This window comes from Callithrix jacchus, chromosome 5, assembly GCF_049354715.1.
Source record: "Callithrix jacchus isolate 240 chromosome 5, calJac240_pri, whole genome shotgun sequence".
Lineage (NCBI taxonomy): Eukaryota > Metazoa > Chordata > Mammalia > Primates > Cebidae > Callithrix > Callithrix jacchus.
In genome coordinates, this window is record NC_133506.1 from 13388065 (window position 1) to 13411823 (window position 23759).

Here is a 23759-nt window from a genome sequence, read left to right on the forward strand (position 1 = left end):
AAAAAAATTAACAAAATAAGAGGGAAATGAGTGTCATTCAATACCACTGAATAACAATGACTCGAACTTCTATTATGTTAGGCCCCGGTGGGCAAAGAAGATGACCAACATGAAATCACCTCCTAAAGGAGTTGACAGTCTGCTGGGGGAGACCAAGCCTCAAAATAAAGGGACAATGTGATGTCAGAGTGAGCAAAGTGTCAGGACAGAGCTACAAGGAGGGGGGCAATTTTGAAGGTCATCCTTGAGCAGGAGACAGCATGTGGCTGGGCCTTAAAGGACAGGCAGGGACTGACCAGTTGGTAAAGGGGTGTTATGTGTAAAATTTTTCTTTTTTTTTGATGAGCAAACTGAACTTTAATTTGTTTAGCTGAAAGGCTTGCTCTGCATTATTGGCACAGGCCACATCTATTTACACAGAATCATTGTGCAGTATTTACAGCAAGATGCTAGACACAGCATCATTCTGGATAAGCAATGGAGGGGTAAGAACAGGCTAGGGAATAAAGCTCTGAAATCAGTGTCAGCAGAAATCTGAAGGTATGAGTACAGGGAAGGATAAGGGCCAAATCATGAGCAAGGTTGGTGAGGTAGCCACGAGGGAGGAAGAGGAAACGTCAAACAACTTGTGGTGCAGAGATATGAGGGAAGAGTCCACTGGCACATAAAGTCTTAAAAATTATGATTTGGAGTGTGAAGAAGGAAAACTCTGCCATAAGCCAGCTCTGCGAGAAAAAAGAAGGCAGAACCTTACAGACAAAATCTTATCCTTCCCCTAAAAAAGTAATTCTGCTGATTAAATCTCTGGATAGAATGAGAAGGTTAAAAAAAAGAGACAGATGGATAGACACAGAATCTTAAATAGACCTAAGAGGCACAAAGTAAATACATTCAAGAGAGACACAGACAATGAAAGAGGAAAAGAACAGAAGCCCAGGCTCATCTAGAAATTAGAGTCATCCTATTAACTTCATAGCACCTTTCCTCACCTCATCTTCCCCAAAGCTCTTCCTCCACCCCAAATCTCTGAATTTCTAATTTTAACTTTTTAAGTAGAACTAGAAGGAGGCTGGTACATGAGAGACGCTCTAAGATTCCATCTCACCAATTTAGGTCCCCTCCTTATCGTGTACCAGAAAGTCAGGGCTTGAGTCGTAGCCAGGGATAGATTAGGGTGCGAAAAGACAGGATGGAGGACACGAGGCCACACAGCCCCACAACGCCAGAGGCCTAGTTTGTCTGGTGGAATGAAGACATCACAGGCATTTCTGACCACATCCAGCAGAAGTGGGGGATGACCTCTAAGGACTCGAGCCAGGAGCAGGACTTGGAGCTGAAGTTTCAGAGCCAGTTGGGGCAGACCTCCTCCTGGGGTCCCTGGTCCCCCAAGTCCCCAGTTTCAATTCCTCCTGAGACGCCTCCTCCGGAACCTTTCAGTTGCCGGCTACAAGCTGAAGACTCTTGTTCCATCAGTAGGCGAATCTCATAAGCATCACGGCTCAAATTCATGATGAGGGAAAACAAATAGTACCGGAATGAACGCTGGGCCCACTTCTCCTGATTCACACGAGGAGCCAGTCCAGACTTTCCAGCCCACAGGACATTGTCGCAGGCGAAGTACAAGGCTTGATTGAGGTGACTAACAGTGATGCAGAATCTCAGGACAACATCTGACAGGTGAACAGCTCTTTTGGCTGACTCAAGAGCATCTGCTGAGTTACCCAGGCGTAGAAGCTTTCTTCCAAGGCTCAGGTGGCCCTCCAGCTGTCTAATCTGTTTCTGTAACTCAGGACTGGCTCCATGCCTCTGCAGCGCATGGCCAAGAAGAGAGCAACCATACTGGGCGGCCCTACACAGCCGCTCCCGGGCTTGGCTCTGAGCACTGAAGCAGACCCAGGTGTCCATGACAGCAGCAGCCCCGGCGCCTATGTGTAAAATTTTTCTTTTTGGTGCCGCAAAGAAAAATTAGTACTGGCACCAAGGATTTTTTTAGCAAAGCATTTTTTTTTTTTACTTCCTGCAGAAAGGGAACCCCTGTTAGCAATTCCGCCACAAGAGTACAACGAACAAAGGAAAGCAGACATATTTATTTTTTATGCATTTGGGGTTGCTTTTACTACTGTGTTTGATTTCCATTGGCTGGAGCCAGACCTCACAATTTAAAATTTGATTGGCTAATAACTTGAAACTTTTTTAAACAGGTAAAAGCAATGGAGAGCAAAAAAAGGAAATCCAAATAGGGAAGGGGCAGAGGCCGCAGGCTGGGACATGCCTGTGAGCACATCCAGCACAGACATTTCAGACATACAAGGACATAGAATGTACTACGTGCCTGTAAGCATGTCTAACGCTACATAGGATAGGGCTTTTAGCAAAGAGCAAGAAGGGTTTTGAAGAAAGTGTTTAAAACAAACTTTTATACATTTTTTTTTTAAACAAGAAAGGAAACTTTGAAGAGGAATTTTTCTACCTCCCACAAAGGGAATGGTCCTGCAGGTGAGATAGTGACAGAAAGCGTGAGTGTGCACCTGGTGGCATGGGGTGGTAAGAGTGCAGGAGGGTGTGGAGACACTTCCTGGGGCCAGCTCTTCTAGGGAGCTGAATGCTGTTGACAAGTTTGACTTTATCTCGTAGGTAATAGGGAACAACGGAAATGGTAGTTTTAGAAATAGTCTGGGTATATTTTCTGAGACCATTTCAAACAGAGCTCAAGGACTTGCTCATTAGAATGCCTAAAGAGGAGAGTGGCATTCTACAAGCAACAGTGTAAGCCTGGTGGGCCACCTGGGATCTCCCCCACTGACCCCTGGGGACAACACACTTATTAACTCCCCTACATCTCATAAAATATGCTTTCCATATCTGCGGTGGCAAAGAATTAGTATTCACAGATAGTAAATGTATTGCTATCTATTGTAAATCTATTGTTACCCAAACATGTAGATTTAGACACACGTTAAATATACTGAAATGACCAAAGACTGAATTTTCCCCCTTTGTTACTAAAATCGGCACTGACTTTTGCAAATAAAGTACAATCCCTAGGCCTACCAACTTGAAAATGACACATGGCCCCCCATCCCTTACTATGTCGGCACTAGCTCAGGGAGAAGTCAAAGGAGCCATATCCTTACCCTGCATTGAGCTTGGCTTTATCAATCAGAGACCGAGGCTGGTACATATCCGCAAGTGCTTCTGGGGACTGCGGGGGTTGGCTGAATGCAAGGATGCTGCAGTTTTGCTCCGTCAAAGGGCTGTCACTGAACCAAGTCATGGTGGATGATGCTGGTGTTCCATTGACGGGGTCATATACAGGGGTCATGGTTTTACTGTATAAACCAGGACTTGCTGCAAGGCAAGGGGAGCATGAACTATGATATGAGAATCCAGGGATAGAAATCTTCAGGAAAATATTAACATTACTTACACTAAAATGAGTTTTAACTTTAAATGTTGGCACCATTTAAAATAATATAAGTCAAGCTGGACACTGTGGCCCACGTCTATAATCCTAGCTACTTGGGAGGCTAAGGTTGGAGGATTGCTTGAGCCTAGGACTTTGAAACCAGCCAGGGAAACACAGCAAGACTTCACCTCAAAAAACAAAAAAAAGGCCGGGCACGGTGGCTCACGCCTGTAATCCAGCACTGTGGGAGACTGAGACAGGTGGATCACCTGAAGTTGGGAGTTCAAGACTAGTCTGACCAACATGGAGAAACCCTGTCTCCACTAAAAATACAAAATTAGCTGGGCATGGTGGTACATGCCTGTAATCCCAGCTACTCGGGAGGCTGAGGCAGGAGAATCACTTGAACCCAGGAAGATGGAGGTTGTGGTGAGCCAAGATCATGCCATTGTACTCCAGCTTGGGCAAGAAGAGTGAAACTCCATCTCAAAACCACACACACACACACAACAAAACAAAAAAGATAATATGGATCATAATTGTAGAGAGATTAGTAATAGACAAGTAATAGTCTTATCTGTAAATTCAGCTCATCAAAAGACTTGGAAGTCAAATAAGCCTCCAAAAATCAACACAGACAAACATTGGGGACCACCTGTCTTTCTTTCTTTCTTTCTCTCTTTCTTTCTTTCTTTCTTTCTTTCTTTCTTTCTTTCTTTCTTTCTTTCTTTCTTTCTTTCTTTCTTTCTTTTCTTTCTCTTTCTTTCTTTTCTCTCTTTCTTTCGAGACGTAGTTTCGCTCTTGTTACCCAGGCTGGAGTGCAATGGCGCGATCTCAGCTCACTGCAACCTCTGCCTCCTGGGTTCAGGCAATTCTCCTGCCTCAGCCTCCTGAGTAGCTGGGATTACAGGCACGCGCCACCATGCCCAGCTAATTTTTTGTATTTTGAGTAGAGACGGGGTTTCACCATGTTGACCGAGATGGTCTTGATCTCTTGACCTCATGATCCACCCACCTCAGCCTCCTCAGCCTCCCTATAATCCCTGGGATTACAGGCTTGAGCCACCGCGCCCGGCCCTTCTTTCTTTTTTTTTTTTTGAGACAGAGTCTTACTCCAGGCTGGAGTGCATCCATCTCCTGGGTTCAAGTGATTCTCCTGCCTCAGCCTCCCGAGTAGCTGGGATTACAGGCAACTCCCACCACACCCAGCTACTTATCTTTTTTCTAAATATCACTCTTTATCCCAAATCTGTGGTCAGTGGTACTAAAATTTTGCATTCCTCAGCAACATCAGATATACAATTCAAATAATGAGTTATCAAGCATGCTTGTCAAAAAAAAAGTCTGAAACACATTTCTGTTAATTCTAAACTTAACTAGATAGCCTTTCCTATCACATCAGTTCTGCAATTTAATTTCTCCTTTGTTTGGAAGAGGTGGGAGGAGAGGTGGATTATCCTCTTGAATTTTACTCTACATTCAAACAACAAAACACTTGTCACAAATCTTACCTGGTGAACCAGAAGCTGTTGGAGAACTCTCTAGGTTTAGAATATCTTCAATTACAGGTTCCTTATTATTTTTGTCTTTTTTCTTCTTCTTCTTAAAATAGTCACCAGAAGGCTTTAACAAGGAAAGCTCTTCTGATCTTCTAATATCTAGAAATAAATTTTTTTTTTTAAAATGAAGAAAAAGAGAAAGTAAAAAGAAAAATCCTTCTAAGACTCAGAGTCATTTTGTGCATTTGAAATCATTTCTTAGGAAATTTCTGAAAAGTAAATGGGACTAAACTCCATTCCTTTTGAAGAAATAGAAGGGGAAAGGGGAACCGAGACTTCCAAAGTAGGTTGGGGGAGAAAATAGTGGAGGGAGATTCAGTCTAGTGAAATTTCTAGTTAAAAAAATTTATTATAAAAGTATTTCAAATGTATCTAAGGCAAAGGGAATGGTATAATGTCCCCTTCATGTGTTCCCTGCTCAGCTTCATAGCTTCATTAGCATTATGCTATTCTTATTACCTATTTACCACCAGCGTTACCTCTCTCTCCCCTTTCTTCCTGATATGGTTTGGCTGTGTCTCCACCCAAATCTCATCTTGAATTCCCACGTGTTGAGGGAGGTACCCAGAGGGAGGTAATTGAATCATGGGTGTGGGTCTTTCCTGTGCTGTTCTCGTGATAGTGATTAAGTCTCACAAGATCTGATGGTTTTTGTTGTTGTTGTTGTTTTTTTTTTTGAGACAGAGTGTTGCTCTTGTTTACCAGGCTGGAGTGCAGTAGCATGATTTTGGCTCACTGCAACCTCCGCCTTCCAATTTCAAGCAATTCTCCTGCCTGAGCCTCCCAAGTAGCTGAGATTACAGGTTCCCACCACCATGTCCGGCTAATTTTGCATTTTTTAATAGAGACAGGGTTTCATCATGTTGGCCAGGCTGGTCTCAAACTCCTGACCTTGTGATCTGCCCACCTCTGCCTCCCAGAGTGCTGGGATTACAGGCATGAGCCACCGTGCCTGGCTGATCTGATGGTTTTATAAGGAGTTTCCCTGCACAACCTCTCTCTACCTGCTGCCATCCATGTAAGATGTGACTTGCTCCTCCTCGCCTTCTGCCATGACGGTGAGGACTCCCCGGCCATGTGGAAATGTAAGTCCATTAAACCTCTTTCTTTTGTAAATCATCCAGTCTTGGGTATGTCTTTATCAGTAACATGAAAGTGAACTAATACATTTTTTCTTCCTTGCTCCCTCTGCCTTTCCTTTTTCCAGTTTTTTAAACAACCAACAAAGGTCCTGCTTCCTTTTTCTTTACAGACCACAGATCTTGAAAGTCTTTCTTTTATGCACTGCCTATCAGCTTATTTCATCCCTGTGGTGATGTCCTCATACCCTGCCCATATCTTCTTGGTCTTCACCTGGCTGCCATTGGAATCTAGACCATGTGTCTTTCTGCCAGAGGCTTTGCTCCAACAGCTGGCCAGGGTCTGCACTGCCTACCTACACATGCAACAGCCCACACATTCAGGGAATGAATGTTCCCCAAGAGTGGCCTTCAGTGACTGTCCACAGTGCTGCATAAACATCCTTACCCTGAGGCTATGTCTACACTCTCTCCCAGAAGTCACCAGCTGCTGAAGTGTGACTCGGTTGGTGATACTCTTCTTTTCTGTCTTACTTCCCTATACCCAGCAGTATTTCCTGGCATCACCTCCTAAATAAACTATTTGTATTTGAATCCTTATCTCAGGGTCTGCTTCTGGGAGCTGAAACTTTGATAATCTCCATTTCCCCCGTTAATCAAATATGTTTATAATTGTTGATTAGAATTGCTGATAACCTTTAATTACACTAGTGGCTATCATTCCAGGTAAAAGCCAATTAATGTGGACTTTTATTCTCTGGTCAGCTTTGTTGAAGGTAATTGCACTGATTCCATTAGATTCTTTCATCATTTCATTCATACACTGCTCAGTGTTAAGACTGAGCCTAGCAGTTTAGCTTGACTCTCCCCAGCAGCCAAAGACTGTCAGGTTGCAACACAGCTGTGACCATTCCAAATGCATAATTTATACACAAAACCCGGTCATGAATAAAAAATTTCCCTGTGAGCACTAAAAGCAAAACAACGAAATAGAAACACCTGTATCTTCAAGGCCAATATTTGTATCTTTTCTATTCTTCAAGGAAATAAACCACTAAACTGCTGAATTTTATTTCACTTCAGTTGATAAGGTATAAAATGCAATGATTAGAAACATGAAGTTGAGCCTTTAAAACTACCACAAAGAGATAATCAGGAAAAGAGAACATCTGACTGCTTCTGTTTATTTGAAAGCTTTAAGTTTTTGGCCTCAACTATGAGGTGTGCTTCTATTCTACTGTGGTCTATAGAATATACTATTTTATTTAATCATTTACTTTGTTTTCAAATCTTCATTAGAATATTGCCAAAAAGTAAGTTGTCCTCATGCTTGCCATGGACAAGACCACGACTTACATTCTGTAATGAAAGGTTCCTTTCATTTGTTCACTCAATAGAAATGTGTGCCGGGCATTGTGACTGGAGTGAGGAATGCAGACATGTTCAGAAAATGGTTCCTGCCCTCACTCCATTTCATATACCATACCAGCCCCCATTGCCCAACCCTGGCATTTCCAATCCTGCTGATAGGTTTTCTCTTTTTTTAAGTACTATCCACGCCATTTTAACCTCTTAAATTCTTTTTTTATTTGTTACATTTATATTTTAAAATTTGTTACATTTACATTTATTGGTGAGTGTCTGCCTCTGCCTGCTAAAAGGTAAGCTCCAGGTGGGCAGGAATTTTAGTTCTGTATCACTAGTGTATCCCCAGCATTCACCGCAATGCCTGGGACACAGTAGATGCTCAATAAGTATTGCTGAATGAGTGAATAAAGTAGTTTATGGTTTAATGGAAAAATGGATCACTCACTACATATTATCTATCCTGGGTTCAGATGTTGACTTTTGGTTTTGGAATCAATGAATATGCCTATAATACTTTCAAAAAATATAAAATGACAATACCTTCATGGTGTATTTCCTTCCCTTTATGGAGGTTTATAAAGAAAAGAATGGTTTGGTCTTTCTAAAAGAATAGTGTTGCCTTTATGACTGTTAAATTATAGGATACCAAATTTATAAGTAATTAGGTTTAAATTCACAATTAAGTATACTTTCATGCTTAATCACTTCATAAGTGCTTTTTGTGAAGTTATTTACTTGAGCCAGTTCTTAATGAAGCAATTAAGACTTTGTAACACCATTATCTCAAAAACAATTAAGATTCATAACTTTATGGTGATTAAGTATTTAATGCAATTCTTTTTTTTATCTTAAATACTGTATAATAATGTTTGAGTATAGCTTGGATAAATAAATTTGTGGGGGCAATCTTAATGATTTATCTTGTCTATTTACAAATCTCTCAAATCTCTTGTGGTATAGTTTTTTTTTTTTTTTTTTTTTTTTGAGACAGAGTCTCTCTTTGTCACCCAGCCTAGAGTACAATGGCATGATCTTGGCTCACTGTAACCTCTGTCTCCTGGGTTAAAGCAATTCTCCTGCCTCCACCTTCCAAGTATCTGGGACTATAAGCATGCATTACCATGCTCAGCTAAGTTTTGTATTTTTAGTAGAGATGGAGTTTCACTATGCTGGCCAGGATGGTCTTGATCTCTTGACCTCATGATCCTCCTGCCTTGGCCTCCCAAAGTGCTGAGATTATAGGCATGAACCACTGCACCTGGTCTGGAATAGTTTTAAGTTTTGTGGAGATGTACCTGATTTATGCCAATAATGTTCCACTTGGCTTAACTACACTTAAATGGCTGCAATATCCAGAACTGGGCTTAAACGTGTGCTTCCTAATAGGTGAATGTTCTCTAGCCCATTGCTTGAAGTATGCAGAATGCACACATAATTTTCCTGTTTTCCTTTGCAAGAGTCTAAAGGGCACAGGGGCCCTTCCAGGGTACTCACTCAGGGTTTTGCAGATATCACTGACAGCTTTAAAAACCACAGCTGAGAAGCTGACTCGCAACCTTACCATCTTCAAATTCGGCAGGCGAAGGCGCAGCATTTTATGCTGAGGGGTGAAGAGAAGCTTTGCATCTGCCTGGACCCCATATTTGTCCAGGGTCCAGTGGGTTTTCAGAAGCCAGCAACGCTTCTGTTCCCACCAAAGAGCAAAGTCTGACCAGTCTTGGGATATGTCTGCAAAAATGAAAACAAGTAAAATGAGAGAGAGCCCAGCATGGAGGGTCCTGGAGCTGCAGAGTCAATTTAATCGTGCGCAAAAAACGGAAACCAAAACTGATCTTCAGCTCTCCATCGCCTTTTACAATTCCAGCCTCAATAACCCATGGCTTCTTTCCAAAGTCTCCAGAGAAATAATAGGCACTGAACCTTACCATCATTTACATTTAAATACCGTGGAGGAAAAGAAATATAAAAATGTGTTCACGATGAACACTAAAGTTGTCTGCTAAAATCTCTCTGTGCCAGGGTCCTTTCTCAGAAGGCCAACAGCCCCTGACTGTGTTTAATCAAGATTATTTCTCTTATAGAAATGTATCCTTATACCACTGTGTCACAAGGGAGTATCAACAGGCCCCGAAGTCCACACAGAAGTACTGTACAACTGACATTTCATTCTTCTCAGTGATACCCACCTCTTTATCAGTACCACCATATCCAAAATGTTTAAACTGAAGTCAGAGTTAACATATTTTGTCCCTCTCAGTGTCAGTATCAATGTCAAATCTTTCCTCTCCTTTAACGTTGGCATTAAAATAGAATCTTTTCCCTTCATCAACGTTGGAGTCAATTTTCAATCTTTTATTTTGCAAAATGAAGAGCTATCTGTATCTTTGTTTTCTTATTTTTCTTTAAATGTTTCTCTCCCTCTCTCTCTCTCTCTCTTTTTTTTTTTGAGGCAGAGTCTTGCTCTGTTGCCCAGGCTGGAGTGCAGTGGTGCAATCTCAGCCCACCACAACCTCCGCCTCCTGCATTCAAGCAATTCTCCTGCATTAGCCTCATGAGTAGCGGAGACTACAAGCCTGTGCCACCATGCCTGGCTAATTTTTGTATTTTTAGTAGAGATGGGGTTTCACTATGTTGGCCAGGCTGGTCTCGAACTCCTGACCTTGTGATCCACCCGCCTCAACCTCCCAAAGTGCTGGGATTACAGATGTGAGCCACTGCACCTAACCAGAAAACTCTCCTCTTAATGCTGTTAGTAAAAGCATAAACTGGCACAAGCATTTTGGAAAACCTTATGAATCATCATTTTTTTATCTGAGCTACACCACCCGACAGAAATGATCACTGAAAGACAGGTGTTATAGCAGCTTTTTCTGTAAGTGCATGCGAATGGAAACAACCCAAATGTCCGTTAAGAGGTAAATGGATAAATAATTGTGGCATATTCATACAATGGAATCTTGTATAGCAATAAAAATGAAATAAAGCAATAGGCAACAATATGGATAACTGTCACAGACATGATTTTGAGTGAAAGAAAGTCAATGTATAAGAGTGTATCTTTTATAATCTAATTTGTGTAAAGTTCAAAATCAGGCCTATTATCCCTGTGGTGTTATTAGTCAGGAGAGTGGTTACCCTTGGCGACAGTGACTGGGAGAGGCCAAGGTATGGAGCTTGGGTGGGGAACAGGTGATGTTCTATTTCATGATCTGAGTGGTTACAAGACGTAGAGAACATTCATTGAACTGTTTAAGATAAGTGAATCCTTGTTTATAATAAGTGAACTTTTCTGTATGTATATTATACGTCAATAAGGACTTACTAAAAAAAAAAAAAAAACAAACTATCTTGCTAGAGTAAATGAAAAGTCAGCCTCCAAGGCCTTAAATAGAAGGTGAAATAAGCACAAAGAAAAGACAATGTTATTAAATTCTAGGTTGACAATGTTGACTCCTGATGTGAAGAATGTAATACTGAACATTTCTTTCCTTAAACAGGGAGAGTAGTCAGTGGTGGATAAGTGTTAAAAGACACTGAAGCACCAATTTATAACTAAGCTATCAAGTATAAACAGAGAATTAACACAGCATTCAAATGCCAAGGTACCTAAAGCCACATTAGATGTCACTAGTGGAATGGGTCCCATCCCTGTTGAAGTCCAGCATTATACCTACTGGGAACTTTACTTGGCACCAAAGACTCAAGTTTGTTTTTTCTTTTCTTTGAGACTGAGGCTTGCTCTTTCGCACTGGCTGGAGTGGAGCGGCACGATCTTGGCTCACTGCAACCTTCACCTCTTGGGTTCAAATGATTCTCTTGCCTCAGGTTTCTGAGTACCTGGGATTACAGGCGCCAACCACCATGCCTGGCTAATTTTTATATTTTTAGTAGAGATGGGGTTTTGCCACGTTGGCCAGGCTGTTATCGAACTCCTGACCTCAGGTGATCTGCCCACCTCGGCCTCGCAAAGGGCTGGGATTACAGGTGTGAGCCATAGCACCCAGCCTGGGCTCTCTATTTCTCTCTTTCCTCTGGGGTGAGGGGTGGGGGATTGCTCTCCAGGCCATTACAAGATAGATGATCAGAAAAATCTAGACCAGCCATTAGCAGTGATGCAACAGACAGGGTTTCAAATACAGAGAAACCATAAAGCAAGAGTAACTTACTGATCTGTTCTACTAACTTGAGCATCACTCCCCCGACATGAAGGTCTCCAGACACTCGCAGTGTGACATCTTTCTGCTCTTCTTCATTGGGATTATCAACGCGAACCACAAGCTCCCAGGAGGCAGATGTAAAGTCAGTGGATGACAGCATTGTGGCAAATGCTGGTGTCTTCTGAACACAAAGGCAGACATAGATTGGAATGTGGGAAGGAAACGGGACGTGCCAGTAGACTTGCAGAGCAAAATTTCTGTTTTTCGTTTTGTTTTTCATTTTAACCTCCTCTTCAAAAAACTCTGCAAAGTTTCTGATACTCCAGATATTAAATTTGGCATCTTAACTTTAAAGACAAAACATTTTATAAAAATGGTCTCAGACTGTCTAAATTTATGTACTTCATTTTTCCACTAGCCCACTCATCCAAGATCAGTTGGCTCTGTATTTCCTTTGTCCACCTAATGCTTCAATCTTCATTTCCTCTCTCTATTGGCTTCTTTTGACCTCTCAACTATTCTGGCAATAGGCAATCTTCCATGTTACCTTTTTAAAAAATCAATTTTATTAAGGTATAATTTGCATGTAGTAAAATGCACAGATTTTAAATATACTACCGTTCAATACATTTTGTTGTATGCAAATTATACTTCAATAAAGTTGATGCTTAAGGGATGTCATTAAAATCTCTTATCTCTAACATCTCTAATACAGGTATATTATTACATTCCTCCTACAAAAATTTATATTTTATAATAAAGCTCAAAAAATTTAAAAAGCCAAAATCCTATTTGAGTCATTGTAATACATAGTTTTATCTTAAGTGCATATAAAGATATGAGTCATTAATAATTATTGCCATGTATTTGATTTACTTGTTATTGTTTTATATCACATAAAAATTGATTATATAAATGTACCAATTAAGTTTTTGGATACATCTTTGGCAAAAGACTTAAAAACAGGAGTAACAGATGTAAAAAGCTCACTCTTCAAGGTACAGATGGGGGTGTGAACTTCAAACCCACAGTTTTCCCCTAACTGGAGAAGCTAGCAAGAGAGAACGTTCGCAACTGAAACGTTCTGGGGGTAACAGGAACACTGGAATCCAAAATTGGCAGAACTTAAACTAAACTTGAGATGTCAGTTCTCTCTTACTTTTAAACAGAAATAAATAATGCTACCACTCCTGGCTGTTTTAAACATTTAAAGTAAAGATCATTTAAATGATAATGAGTCTTTTTCACTTTACTGTGTAAAGCCAGCTTATGAGAAATCTGTGTTTTCATCAGGCCTATTTTTGAGAAACATCAATGCACTCAAATTCCTAAGAAAGGGCTCCTCTAACTGAGGGTGTACACAAATGCCCCAGGGATCCTATTAAAATGTACATTTTATTTATTTATTTATTTTATTATTTATTTATTTATTTATTTTGAGATGGAGTTTCGCTGTTGTTACCCAGACTGGAGTGCAATGGTACAATCTTGGCTCACCGCAACCTCCGCCTCCTGGGTTCAAGTAATTCTCCTGCCTCAGCCTCCCGAGTAGCTGGGACTACAGGCACGCACCACCATGCCCAGCTAATTTTTATATTTTTAGTAGAGATGGGGTTTCACCTTGTTGACCAGGCTGGTCTCGATCTCTTGACCTCGTGATCCACCTGCCTCGGCCTCCCAAAGTGCTGGGATTATAGGCATGAGCCACTGCGCCCGGCCTAAAATGCACATTCTATCAGCAGGTCTGGGGAGGGGCCATGCATTTCTTTCTTTCTCTTTTTTTTTTTTTTGGAGACGGTGTCTTGCTTTGTCACCCAAACTGGAGGTTGCCGTGATCTTGGCTCACTGCAACCTCCACCTCCCAGGTTCAAGCAATTCTGCCTCAGCCTCCTGAGTAGCTGGGATTACAAGCAGATGCCTGTAATCCCAGGTAATTTTTGTATTTTTAGTAGAGATGGGGTTTCACCATGTTGGCCAGGATGGTCTCGATCTCCTGACCTCATGAACTGCCCACCTCTGCCTCCCACAGTGCTGGCATTACAGGCATGAGCCACCACGCTCAGCAGGGCCATGCACTTCTTAACAGGCTCCAGATGCTGCTGGTTTGTGGCTATACGAAGTTCCTTCCTTCATATTCAATCAATATTAAGCCAGGGATGGCGGTAACATCCGAGAACATTACTTTTAATGATAATTCAACAACCAGTGTCATATCTGTTCTGTGTGTTCACTTGAAACTGCTCATTTGTAAGCATAAGAGAATCTCAAAATATGTTACACAGATACATTTAATACTCCAAATCTGAACAGATTTAGGACAGATTTTATGGTTAGAATCAAAGTTAAGAGTTCAGAAGTAGCTCCTTATGTTTTTATAGTCAGAAGCACGCAATGCATCTACTCCCCATGCACAGAGGCCCACACAGAACCCTCTGCATGAGGAGTGGTTTAGTCAGTGACTGCATTAGGCCTAACTGCTTGCCTCTGTCATCATCAGCTTCAGGTATCCTTTATCACCTACCGACTGGATGATGTGCTCTGTGTTAACTCCTATCTTCTGTTATCCCTTTTTCATCTTCCCAGCAATCTCACTTAGAAATGAGTAAACTCAGGCTCAGAGAGATGAAGCAACTTGCCTGAGGTCACGCAGCAAGTGAGATGCTGGAGCCCAGATGGAAATCCAGGTCTTTCTTTCTAACTTCAAACTCTTATCCACCACACTGGGAAACCACTTTAATAATGTTGTAATGCCAAAATGAAAGAAAACTCCTTCAACGGCGTGAACTGAATTCTCAGTTGCCTTTACTAAGCATTGCTATCAACATAAATCTTTCCCATGAGCAGACAAAAAAAGATACCCCTTCATGGTCAACCTCATAACTTGGCATTGAACTGTTTGTCTTTAAGAACCTTACAATTTCTCAAATGCTATGATTGGGAAGTCTAGTTATTTAAAATGTTTTGGGGCCTGGTGCGGTGGCTCACACTGTAATCCCAGAACTTTGGGAGGCTGAGGCGGTCAGGAGTTCGAGACCATCCTGGCCAACATGGTGAAACCCCGTCTCTATTGAAAAATACAAAAATTAGCTGGGCATGGTGGTGCGCGCCTGTAGTCTCAGCTACTCGGGAGGCTGAGGCAGGAGAATTGCTTGAATCCAGGAGGCGGAGGTTGCAGTGAGTGGAGATCAGGCCACTGCACTCCAGCCTGGGGCCTGGAGACAGAGTGAGACTCTGTCTCAAAAAAAAAAAAAAAAAAGTTTTGTATATAAAGAAAATAACTTTTAAAGGTGATTCCTTACTGCTTATTTCACTGGACAATCCTATATAAGGTCTTTTGTTTTCCTAACCTGGGTGATCAAAACATACGCATTTAGGTAATAGATAGATGCTGATTCCCCTTACAACAAAATGCAGGCTAAAATTAGACAAGCTGGTTTCCCCGCATTCCTCTCCTATCTTTCTGCGCCTTCATTTTTGAGTGAACTTCTAGTCTGCAGCAAGCTGTTACTTGTCAAGGATAGCAGCAAACTTCAGCCAGGAAAACGCATCTAAGGAGACCAAAACAAGAAGCAAAGCTACTGGTAGACGTGAAGCTCAACAGCCCTTCGCAGAAAATCAAGAAAGAAAGGAAAGCAGGGAAAGAGGGATGGAGGGATGGAGAGCAGGAAGGAGGAAAGAGAAGAAGGAGGGGGAAACAGTCCCCGACGCTTCCCCTGGAAGATCTGAAGGTGTTTGGTGCCCGAAGGCCACTCAGCCTGTCTTTTGCCAGCTCTGCAGGACCTGGGGCGGATGTTGGGTGGATAAGCATGCCCCTTACTCCCATTAAGGCAGCACCTATGGCTGGACTAAAGTTTGTTTTGTGCGGCCAGATAGATGCATAGGGCAGGAGAAGGTGGTCACATCCAGACGAAATTATTTTCAATCAACAGCCATTTAAGCACAAGAGGCTGCAGAAAGAAAGGGGATATGGGGATCAGGAGCCACTGGTGCCCATCAAAGCCTTCCAACCTCCAGCTCCCCAGCCCTAGTTCCGGAGCACCCACCTCCTTTCCAGGAGCCTGTTGCGTCCCGCTTCGCAGACGTGCACGTGGAGAGCTGAGTCCCGACAAACCACCCGGGGCAGAGCCGGGGAGGAGGCGCTGGCGAAGTGGGGTGCGGGGGGCGTCCAGTGTCGGCGGCTGCTCAGCTAAGGCTGCAGCAGGGGAGGGCTGGAGCCAGGGCGCGCGGGCGAAGCTGCGCCGGGACCTCCCGCTGAGGCTCGGTGTCCGCCGCCAGCCGGGCGCAATGTGCTAGGTGCACTGTCTCCGCCCTGCGCGGCCCCCAGCGGCCCGGCTGAGGGCAGCTGGCGGCGGGGCAGGCGAGGGCACGCCCAGCCCCGGGCCTGCTAGGTCTCGCTCCCCCGGAGAGGAGGCGCAGTCTGCAGATTTTTAAGGGCAAAGGGTGGCGGAAGGGCGGCCTGGCGGCGAGAAGCGGGACGCACGCTCACTCTGCAGCTCCTCTTGCGACCTCTCATCCTGTCGCTTTAAGGCCACCTCCAGTTTCTCTGTCCCCCAGGGCCCGCCGGGGACTGGCCCAGATGATTAAAGCCGCGCGGCCACTTCCTCTCCTTCCAGGCAAACCCGTCTCTCACACCCCGGGGCCTCCAGGCCGGGAGACTCCAGCCTTCCGGCTAGAATAGCTGTCTCCTTTAGAAAGAGCCCTGGAGCACCTGTGGTCATCGAGGGGAGGCAATAGAGCGATTCGTCTCTGAGTAAGAGGGTGTGTCGCGTGTGAGTCTCTCCAAGGCTGAGGCGCCCGACCCGGGGCGACTCCAGGAGACCCAAGGGCAGGCTCATGCGGAAGTCTGGGCCACATCTGGTGTGGCTCACCTCAGGATCATCACCCAGTTCCGCCGGTCCCCTTCCTGTTGGATTGATTTTTAAAGAAGGCCAGGGCCATCCAGGAAGGGTGGGTGACCTGGGCAATTTACACAACCTCTCCAAGCCTCCTTCGTTCATTTCATGCACGTTTGTTGAGTGCTTTCTGCTGGACAGGCAGGGGCCTGGGTTCCCAGAATACAGTGGTTAATAAAACTGACCTGGAAATGACAATTTCCTCATCTGTGAAGTGGGTAGAGGGCTAGTATGCCTGCCAGGCCACGGAGGAATTTCATGCAGTATAATACAGGCGTTAGCGATTTGCATCACAAGGCCTGTGATGTCTTAAATTTTAATTAAAAACTTACAAAATTTAGAAGTTGAATCTTTGTTTTTGCTTAAACCTCACCATATTCAGGAATTATTAAGGTTTGAAAGCGTATTTAATTTAAAAAGGTGAGTTGAACATTGTTGGCAAATATAGGATATTATAATTAAAATAAAATCAGTAAAAACTTGAAGCAGAATGTCTTCATTTGGTAGTTTGTCAACGATGGGAAGGGTTATCCAGTCCCACTTCCCTACCTGTGAACACCGTGAGAAGATCTACTCTCATCCTGGGTAGAAAGTATTTAATGCTCGCTCTCTGGAAACCCTGCTCATGGCCCATTAGAACTTAGACTTTGGTCCAGATTTTATGTGTGACCTTGAATGATGGTTCTATTTATAACAATATGTTTTTTTTTTTCAATGGAAATTTTCTGCATTGTGCTAAGAATTCAACTGGTTTTAAGCTTTCTTCTTGGCCTAAGTTAATTTTTAAACTTTTAATTATATGTAATGACTTGTGTGTATATAAATGTGTATTATATATACACACACCCATATATATACACAATATATATAGATAGCACAAATCATGAACGTATAGCTGAGTTTTCACACACGGAACACACCAATATACAGTGTATATAAAGACAGTAATGTATAAAGCGTGCCCAGTTGAAGAAACAGGACATCACCAGTCCTTGGAAGCCCCTTAGTGCCCCCTTTTAGTTGTTCCTTTCAGTTGTTACCGCTGCCCCCCACTCCCCCCAGGCCCAGGATAACCATTATCCTATCTTCTAACTCCTTAGATGGGTTTTGCTGGTCTTTGTACTTTATATAAATGGAAGCAGACCATATGCATTATTTCGTGTCTGGCTTCTTATGTTCAACATTATGTTTGTGAGTTTCATCCACGTTATGTATCCTAGGCTTTTTTTTTTTTTTGAGAAAGGGACTTGCTCTCCCCAGACCGGAGTGCAGTGGCACAATCATGGCTCACTGCAGCCTTGATGTCTCAGGCTCAAGTGATTCTCTAATCTCAGCCTCCTAAGCCGGAACTATGGGTGTGCACCACCATGTCTGGCTAATTCATTTGTGGAGACGGAGTCTTACTTTGTTGCCCAGGCTGGTCTTGAACTCCTGGGCTCAAGCCATCCTCCCATCTTGGCCTTCTAAGGTGTTGGGATTACAGGCATGAGCCACCATGCCCGGCTGTTTTAGGTCTAATTTAACTTTATGTTTTACTTACTACCCGGTTCCTGTTGTTCTTGTGACACAGGCCCAACCCATCTCCTAAGTTCCTGGGTTAGAAGTGGGTTAAAAAGTGTATTCTGAACTTCAACATTTTATACGTATATGTTAAGAAAATGCACACCCTGGGATGGGTGCAGTGGCTCACGCCTGTAATCCCAGCACTTTGGGAGGCAGAGGCAGGTGGATCATGAGGTCGGGAGTTCAAGATCAGCCTGGTCAAGATGGTGAAACCCCTTCTCTACTAAAAATACCAAAATTCGCCAGGTGTGGTGGCAGGTGCCTTTAATCCCAGCTGCGAGGGAGGCTAAGGCAGAGAATTGTTTGAATCCAAGAGGCGGAGGTTGCAGTGAGCCAAGATTGCACCACTGCACTTCGGCCTGGGCCACAGAGTGAGACTCCCAACTCAAAAGAAAAAGAGAAAATGCACACCTTTTTCCCCCCTTCAAAAACAAGCAGAGGTGGGCATGGTGGTTCACGTCTATAATCCCAGAGGTTTGGGAGGGTAAGGGGGGCGAATCACGAGGTCAAGAGATTGAAAACATCATGGCCAACATGGTGAAACCCCGTGTCTACTAAAAATAGAAAATTAGCTGGGCGTGGTGACACACCTGTAGTCCCAGCTACTCAGGAGGCTGAGGCAGGAGAAATGCTTGAATCTGGGAGTCAGAGATTGCAGTGAGCTGAGATCGCGCCACTGCACTCCAGCCTGGCTACAGAGCAAGACTCCGTCTCAAAAAAACAAAAACAGAAAAACAAGCAGAATCAATTCACTGAGTCTGGTAATTAACTCATACATATTAATCAGTAATGGATTGTTTATTCACTAGTCACTGTAATACTGTGAGCTAGACACCCTAATATGTGTTGAAAATGCTCAGATTAACTGGCACACACTTTGTCTTGGAATAGTAGGGGGATGCCAAGGAATACAGAAGGTGTGTACTTCTGCCAGGAGTTTGAAGTGGTCGGGAATATGAGAAAAGGCTTCAGAAAGGAGGTGATTTTTGAGATGGGATTTGAAACATTGGATAAGAGCTTCATAGTTACTCATAATAGCCTGAGGTTTCTAGAGAGCTGTTTTGAGGTATATATATATTTTAGTTAGCAGATAGTTGTGCTTCAGGTAGCAGATGGGTGGCAGATAAAGGGAAGCTCTATCTCTTGACTTTGAAATCTTATACATTCAAGGTGCGAATATTGAAAAAATCTGTTATCAATTACTCATTCACTGATAAACTCATCTTTGAGCTAGTACCTTCAAAAAGGGAAATCAACTGGGTGTGGTGGTTCAGGCCTGTAATCCCAGCACCTAGGAGGCCAACGCAGGAGGATCGCTTGAGCCCAGGAGTTCACGAACAGCCCGGGTGGCACAAAGAAACCCCTATCTTCACACAAAAAAATAATAAAAATTATGTGATGATCTGTGCAGCAAACCACCATGTTTGTTACCTATGTAACAAACCCGCACATCCTGCACCTGTACCCCTGAACTTACAATAAAAGTTGAAGAGGCTGGGCGCGGTGGCTCACGCCTGTAATCCCAGCACTTTGGGAGGCCGAGGCGGGTGGATCACGAGGTCAAGAGATCGAGACCATCCTGGTCAACATGGTGAAAATACAAAAATACAAAAAATTAGCTGGGCATGGTGGCACGTGCCTGTAATCCCAGCTACTCAGGAGGCTGAGGCAGAATTGCCTGAACCCAGGAGGCGGAGATTGCGGTGAGGCAAGATCGCGCCATTGCACTCCAGCCTGGGTAACAAGAGCGAAACTCCGGCTCAAAAAAAAAAAAAAAAAAAAGTTGAAGAAAAACTAAGTTTTACACAATAGAAATTAGCTTGGCATGGTGGTGTGTGCCTGTGATCCTAGCTGCTCAGGAGACTGAGGTGGGAGGGTTGCTTGAACCTGGGGAATCAAAGCTGCAGTAGGCCATGACTGCACCACTGCACTCCAGTCTGGGCAACAGAGCAACACCCTGTCTCAGTTAAAAAAAAAAAAAGGGAAGTCATGTGATGTCTGGGATATGATAGATTAGACTGGATGAGAAATGGGGCCATATTCCGTATTCAATGAACAAGAAAGGGAAGCGAATGAGTAGAGGCCTTTGAAAGTCTCAGCTACTTTAACTTGTTAAACACAAGCGGCTTTTTTCCTCTAGCACCTTTTGTTTTCTTTTGTTTTTTTTGAGATGGAGTTTCACTCTTGTTGCCCAGGCTGGAGGGCAATGGCATGATCTCAGCTCACCGCAACCTCCACCTCCTGAGTTCAAGCGATTGTCCTGCCTCAGCCTCCCAAGTAGCTGGGATTACAGGCATGCGCCACCACACCCGTAGAGACGGGGTTTCTCTATGTTGATCAGGCTGGTCTCGAACTCCCAAACTCAGGTGATCCACCTGCATCAGACTCCCAAAGTGCTGGGATTACAGGCGTGAGTCACCACGCCCGGCGCCTCTAGCACCTTTTCACTAAAAATTCTGGAGAGTTAATTTAGGTAGAATAAGAATGCTGCCAGAAGGAGAAAAGAAGTGGAGATGTTTTTTTTCCTGATTCATGGTTTTGATAAATACTTACCCAATATAAAGTTCTTTACTAAGTCTTCAGCTTATAAACCTGCTAAAAGTCTGATGACTTAGAAATGGCAATAGATACCTAAAATATATTTTTATTTGCATTGAGTCCTTGGCACATATAAAATGGAAGCTGTGTTCATGTGTGCAGAGAACATGTTTTGCTCAGTGCAAAGAAGCAGAATGTGCCTATTATCGCTACACCCTCCTCCCCAACTGGATGAATAATGAACACTCTCTACGCCCAGGCAAGTTCTAAAGTTTTCTCCTTGCCAGGATGAAAAGGGTGTGTCTCAGCATACCTATAGGGTTGAATGAGAAAGAGCAAAGAAGAGTGAAAATGCCTTTGCTGGGGGCTATGCTGGAGCCCACCTTTGAGAATGAGAGAAGCAAGAAATGGTGCCTCTTTCCTTCCAATCCTCTTTTCCTCTGTCCCCTTTTCTCCTTCCTTACATTGCATCCTTCTTAATCAAAGGGTACAAGGGAGTATACAGTGATAACTGAATCTTCCTCTCACCCCTGATCATTGAGTTCCCATTCCTGGAGATACTAGTTACCTGTTTCCCCTGAAATTTTCCAGAGATAGTCCGTGCATGTAGATGATTTCTGCTTCTTATGCAAGTGATAGTAGTCTATACATATTGTTCTGCATTTTGCTTTTCTCCCTTGAAAATATCTAGATGATTGTGGGAAACATCAGTCATATTCATGGCTGCCCATCATCCTTGGAATGTCCTCCTTAATATTTGTGGAAATCTTTATGTTTTAATCCCAATCTAGAAGTCAGAACTCAAATTCCCAACCTTGCTTGCAGCGAGGGCACAGGCCTATGACCTAAGCTCTGTCATTCATGTACACTCAGGCATGACTTTAATTTGGAAGTGTGTGAGGTGCAGAAACAGGATGTACTTGGAGTTTCCATCTTTCCTGATGTGAGTGGTGTCAGGTATGAGTGTGTGGTGGTAGCAGCAGTGGTGATATTTTTCTGGAGGCTGCAAGGTTAAAGTCCCAATGCAGAAGTGGGGTCAGTGCTGGTGGGTGGCAGTGACAGGTGCAATAACGTCAAGTTCAGATGCTTCAATGGTGATTCCCTCCTTGGGTTAGTCCTGTGGCATCATTTCAGACTTTGTTCTTGGTGATTGCTCCAAGCCTCCTTCTCCTGTTGTCCTGTCAGGTTGTGTCTACCACGACAGGGCAAGACTCTCACCTATGATGAGGATGATAACTTGCCTAATTATTTTTCTGTTTAAGCTAGCCATAGTGGATTCTGTTATTTGTGCCGAAGAACTCTTACTGACACAGAATGCGGTACTGGAAGTGGGATGCTAAAAGCAACAACACTAAAAGTAGAATTGACTCAGTGCAGCAGGTAGGGCTTTGAGCAAGGAGGGCACGCACATTACACGCTGGAAAGCTGGTGACTCAGTGGCAAAATTTTGCTTCAACTATCATATCCAATACTTGAAATGCACCTTGCAAGCTGGGTGAGGCTGTGGTAAGAGGGGAAATAGCAGGGAGCATTCAGAATGTTGCTTTACATTGATGACTTCTTGCTCTTTCAGCAGTCTTGAAAGAGCAGCTATACCCAGACCAGAGTCTGCCAGCTGACAGGAGCGGTGAGGAGAAACACTGCTTTGCCAGGACAGGCTCTCTGCTACAGCTGGAGGCCCAAGTTGACTGAGAGCCCCATAATTTGGGCTGAGAAAACAAACCACTTTCTTCAAACCAAAGCTGGAATCAGTAGCTATTGAAGGGAAATGAATAAAATACTTATAATAGCACTATTATGAGAGTAAACGAAAGAGCCCGTGTATGTGTAGCATGCCTTCAAGACGCTATTGTGATTTATATTAATGTATTATTATAATTATTATGGGTGTCTGCTGCTGTCTCGATTTCTACCTGACTACTGGGTTTAGAATATGGATGCAACTGCCAGCATGGTTGCTGTTCGGGAAACTCAGGCTTATACTTTTTGTAGCCCAGCAAATCGATCAGTATGCTTTAAATAAAGGGGAAGTAAGGGGAGATTGGAACATTGTTAATTTGTCATGGCTTCTAAACTGGAATTACACATACATACCTTTCACCATGGGACTCAGCAGTTCCTGCCATTGGAGTGGAGTGGACTTTCCTGCGCCTTGATTTTGCTTGGCCGTGTCTTGCTTTAGCCAACGAGCAGGTGTGATACAAGCAGAGGCTTGAAATGGTTTTGCGTTGGGGGTTTAGTTTGCTCTCCTCTTTGATACTCAGTCTTTCACCATGGGAAGATTGTCCTGCCTTGAGGAGATGGTTGATTCTACAGGTGGGGCAGAAAAGCACAAGATGAGTCTGGAATACCTTGTGATGCCAGACAATGAAGACGTCCTTGGAAACCGATGGGGGCACGTCAGAAGGACACAGGAGGCACCTGAAAGGAGCTCCTAAGGGCAGGTCTGGGACAATGGGAGTGGCAAAATATACAATGGTAGTAATGGATTATAGCCCATAGAATAGAATAAATATTCATCAGTCCCCATAACATCAACAAAAATGGGATACCAGCTAGGTTTTATTCCCCCCCCCCCCCCCGCAAGTTTAGAAATGTTAAGTGACTGGCTTGAGGCCACTGTGCTAATAGATGCCAGATTTGGGATTCAAACCCTGCCCCTGGAGCTTGTTGCGTGATGCTGCTCGAAGTCTCCATTCTCTGTGCATCTCTGTATGAGAGCAGGAACAGGAAGGCAGAATGTTGCCTTGTTCCACTTCTGCTGGGCACAAGCTTGTTAGACGTGACTCAATGTTTTTGCTATCAACTACAAAAGCACTGTGAGTACTGATTTTGGAGTTACAAATACATTATACCTAGTAGGTAAATTCACACTGTATGGAGATATAGATTTAATATCTAGAAGAAAGAGTGAAAAGAGAAAAGGTTGCCTCTGGTGGATGGGAGGGTGGATGGCAAGGAGAGGGGCTTGGGATTGTTTAGAATGAATAGTGTTCAAAAATATTTGGTATCTACTCCCTCTCCCAGCCCTCCTCCTCTCCTCCCAGAGGGCTGGTGAGAAATGTAATTTGTCATTATTGGGTCTTGCTTTCCCAATCTCCAGCATCTCAGGAAGATCCCAATTTTACTTTAGAAAAGTCAGAGCTTTCTGGAAGGGCTCTGTGGACTCCAGTTCCCATGGGTCTCTGGAAGTCTTC

At 43.5% G+C, this 23759-nt stretch overlaps 1 protein-coding gene and 1 pseudogene across 4 annotated transcripts in view; both read right to left on the reverse strand.

The window, feature by feature from the left end:
- FERMT1 (FERM domain containing kindlin 1) overlaps positions 1 to 15836 on the reverse strand; it is a 48710-nt gene extending 32874 nt beyond the window's left edge. For 2 of the 4 annotated variants that reach the window (XM_008995731.6, XM_078371329.1), the window contains exons 1-5: positions 15613 to 15836; positions 11579 to 11750; positions 8907 to 9140; positions 4918 to 5064; positions 3135 to 3348 (exon numbers count right to left, since the gene is read on the reverse strand). In XM_008995731.6, coding sequence (XP_008993979.4) covers positions 3135 to 3348; positions 4918 to 5064; positions 8907 to 9140; positions 11579 to 11729 — 746 coding nt within the window. In that variant the 5' untranslated portion in view covers positions 11730 to 11750; positions 15613 to 15836. The remainder of the gene's footprint in view (positions 1 to 3134; positions 3349 to 4917; positions 5065 to 8906; positions 9141 to 11578; positions 11751 to 15612) is intronic. The other 2 variants (XM_078371331.1, XM_078371330.1) reach the window with 2 other exon arrangements.
- Positions 1015 to 2010, reverse strand: LOC144582453 (peroxisomal membrane protein 11B pseudogene; annotated as a pseudogene).
- Positions 15837 to 23759: the final 7923 nt, after the last annotated feature.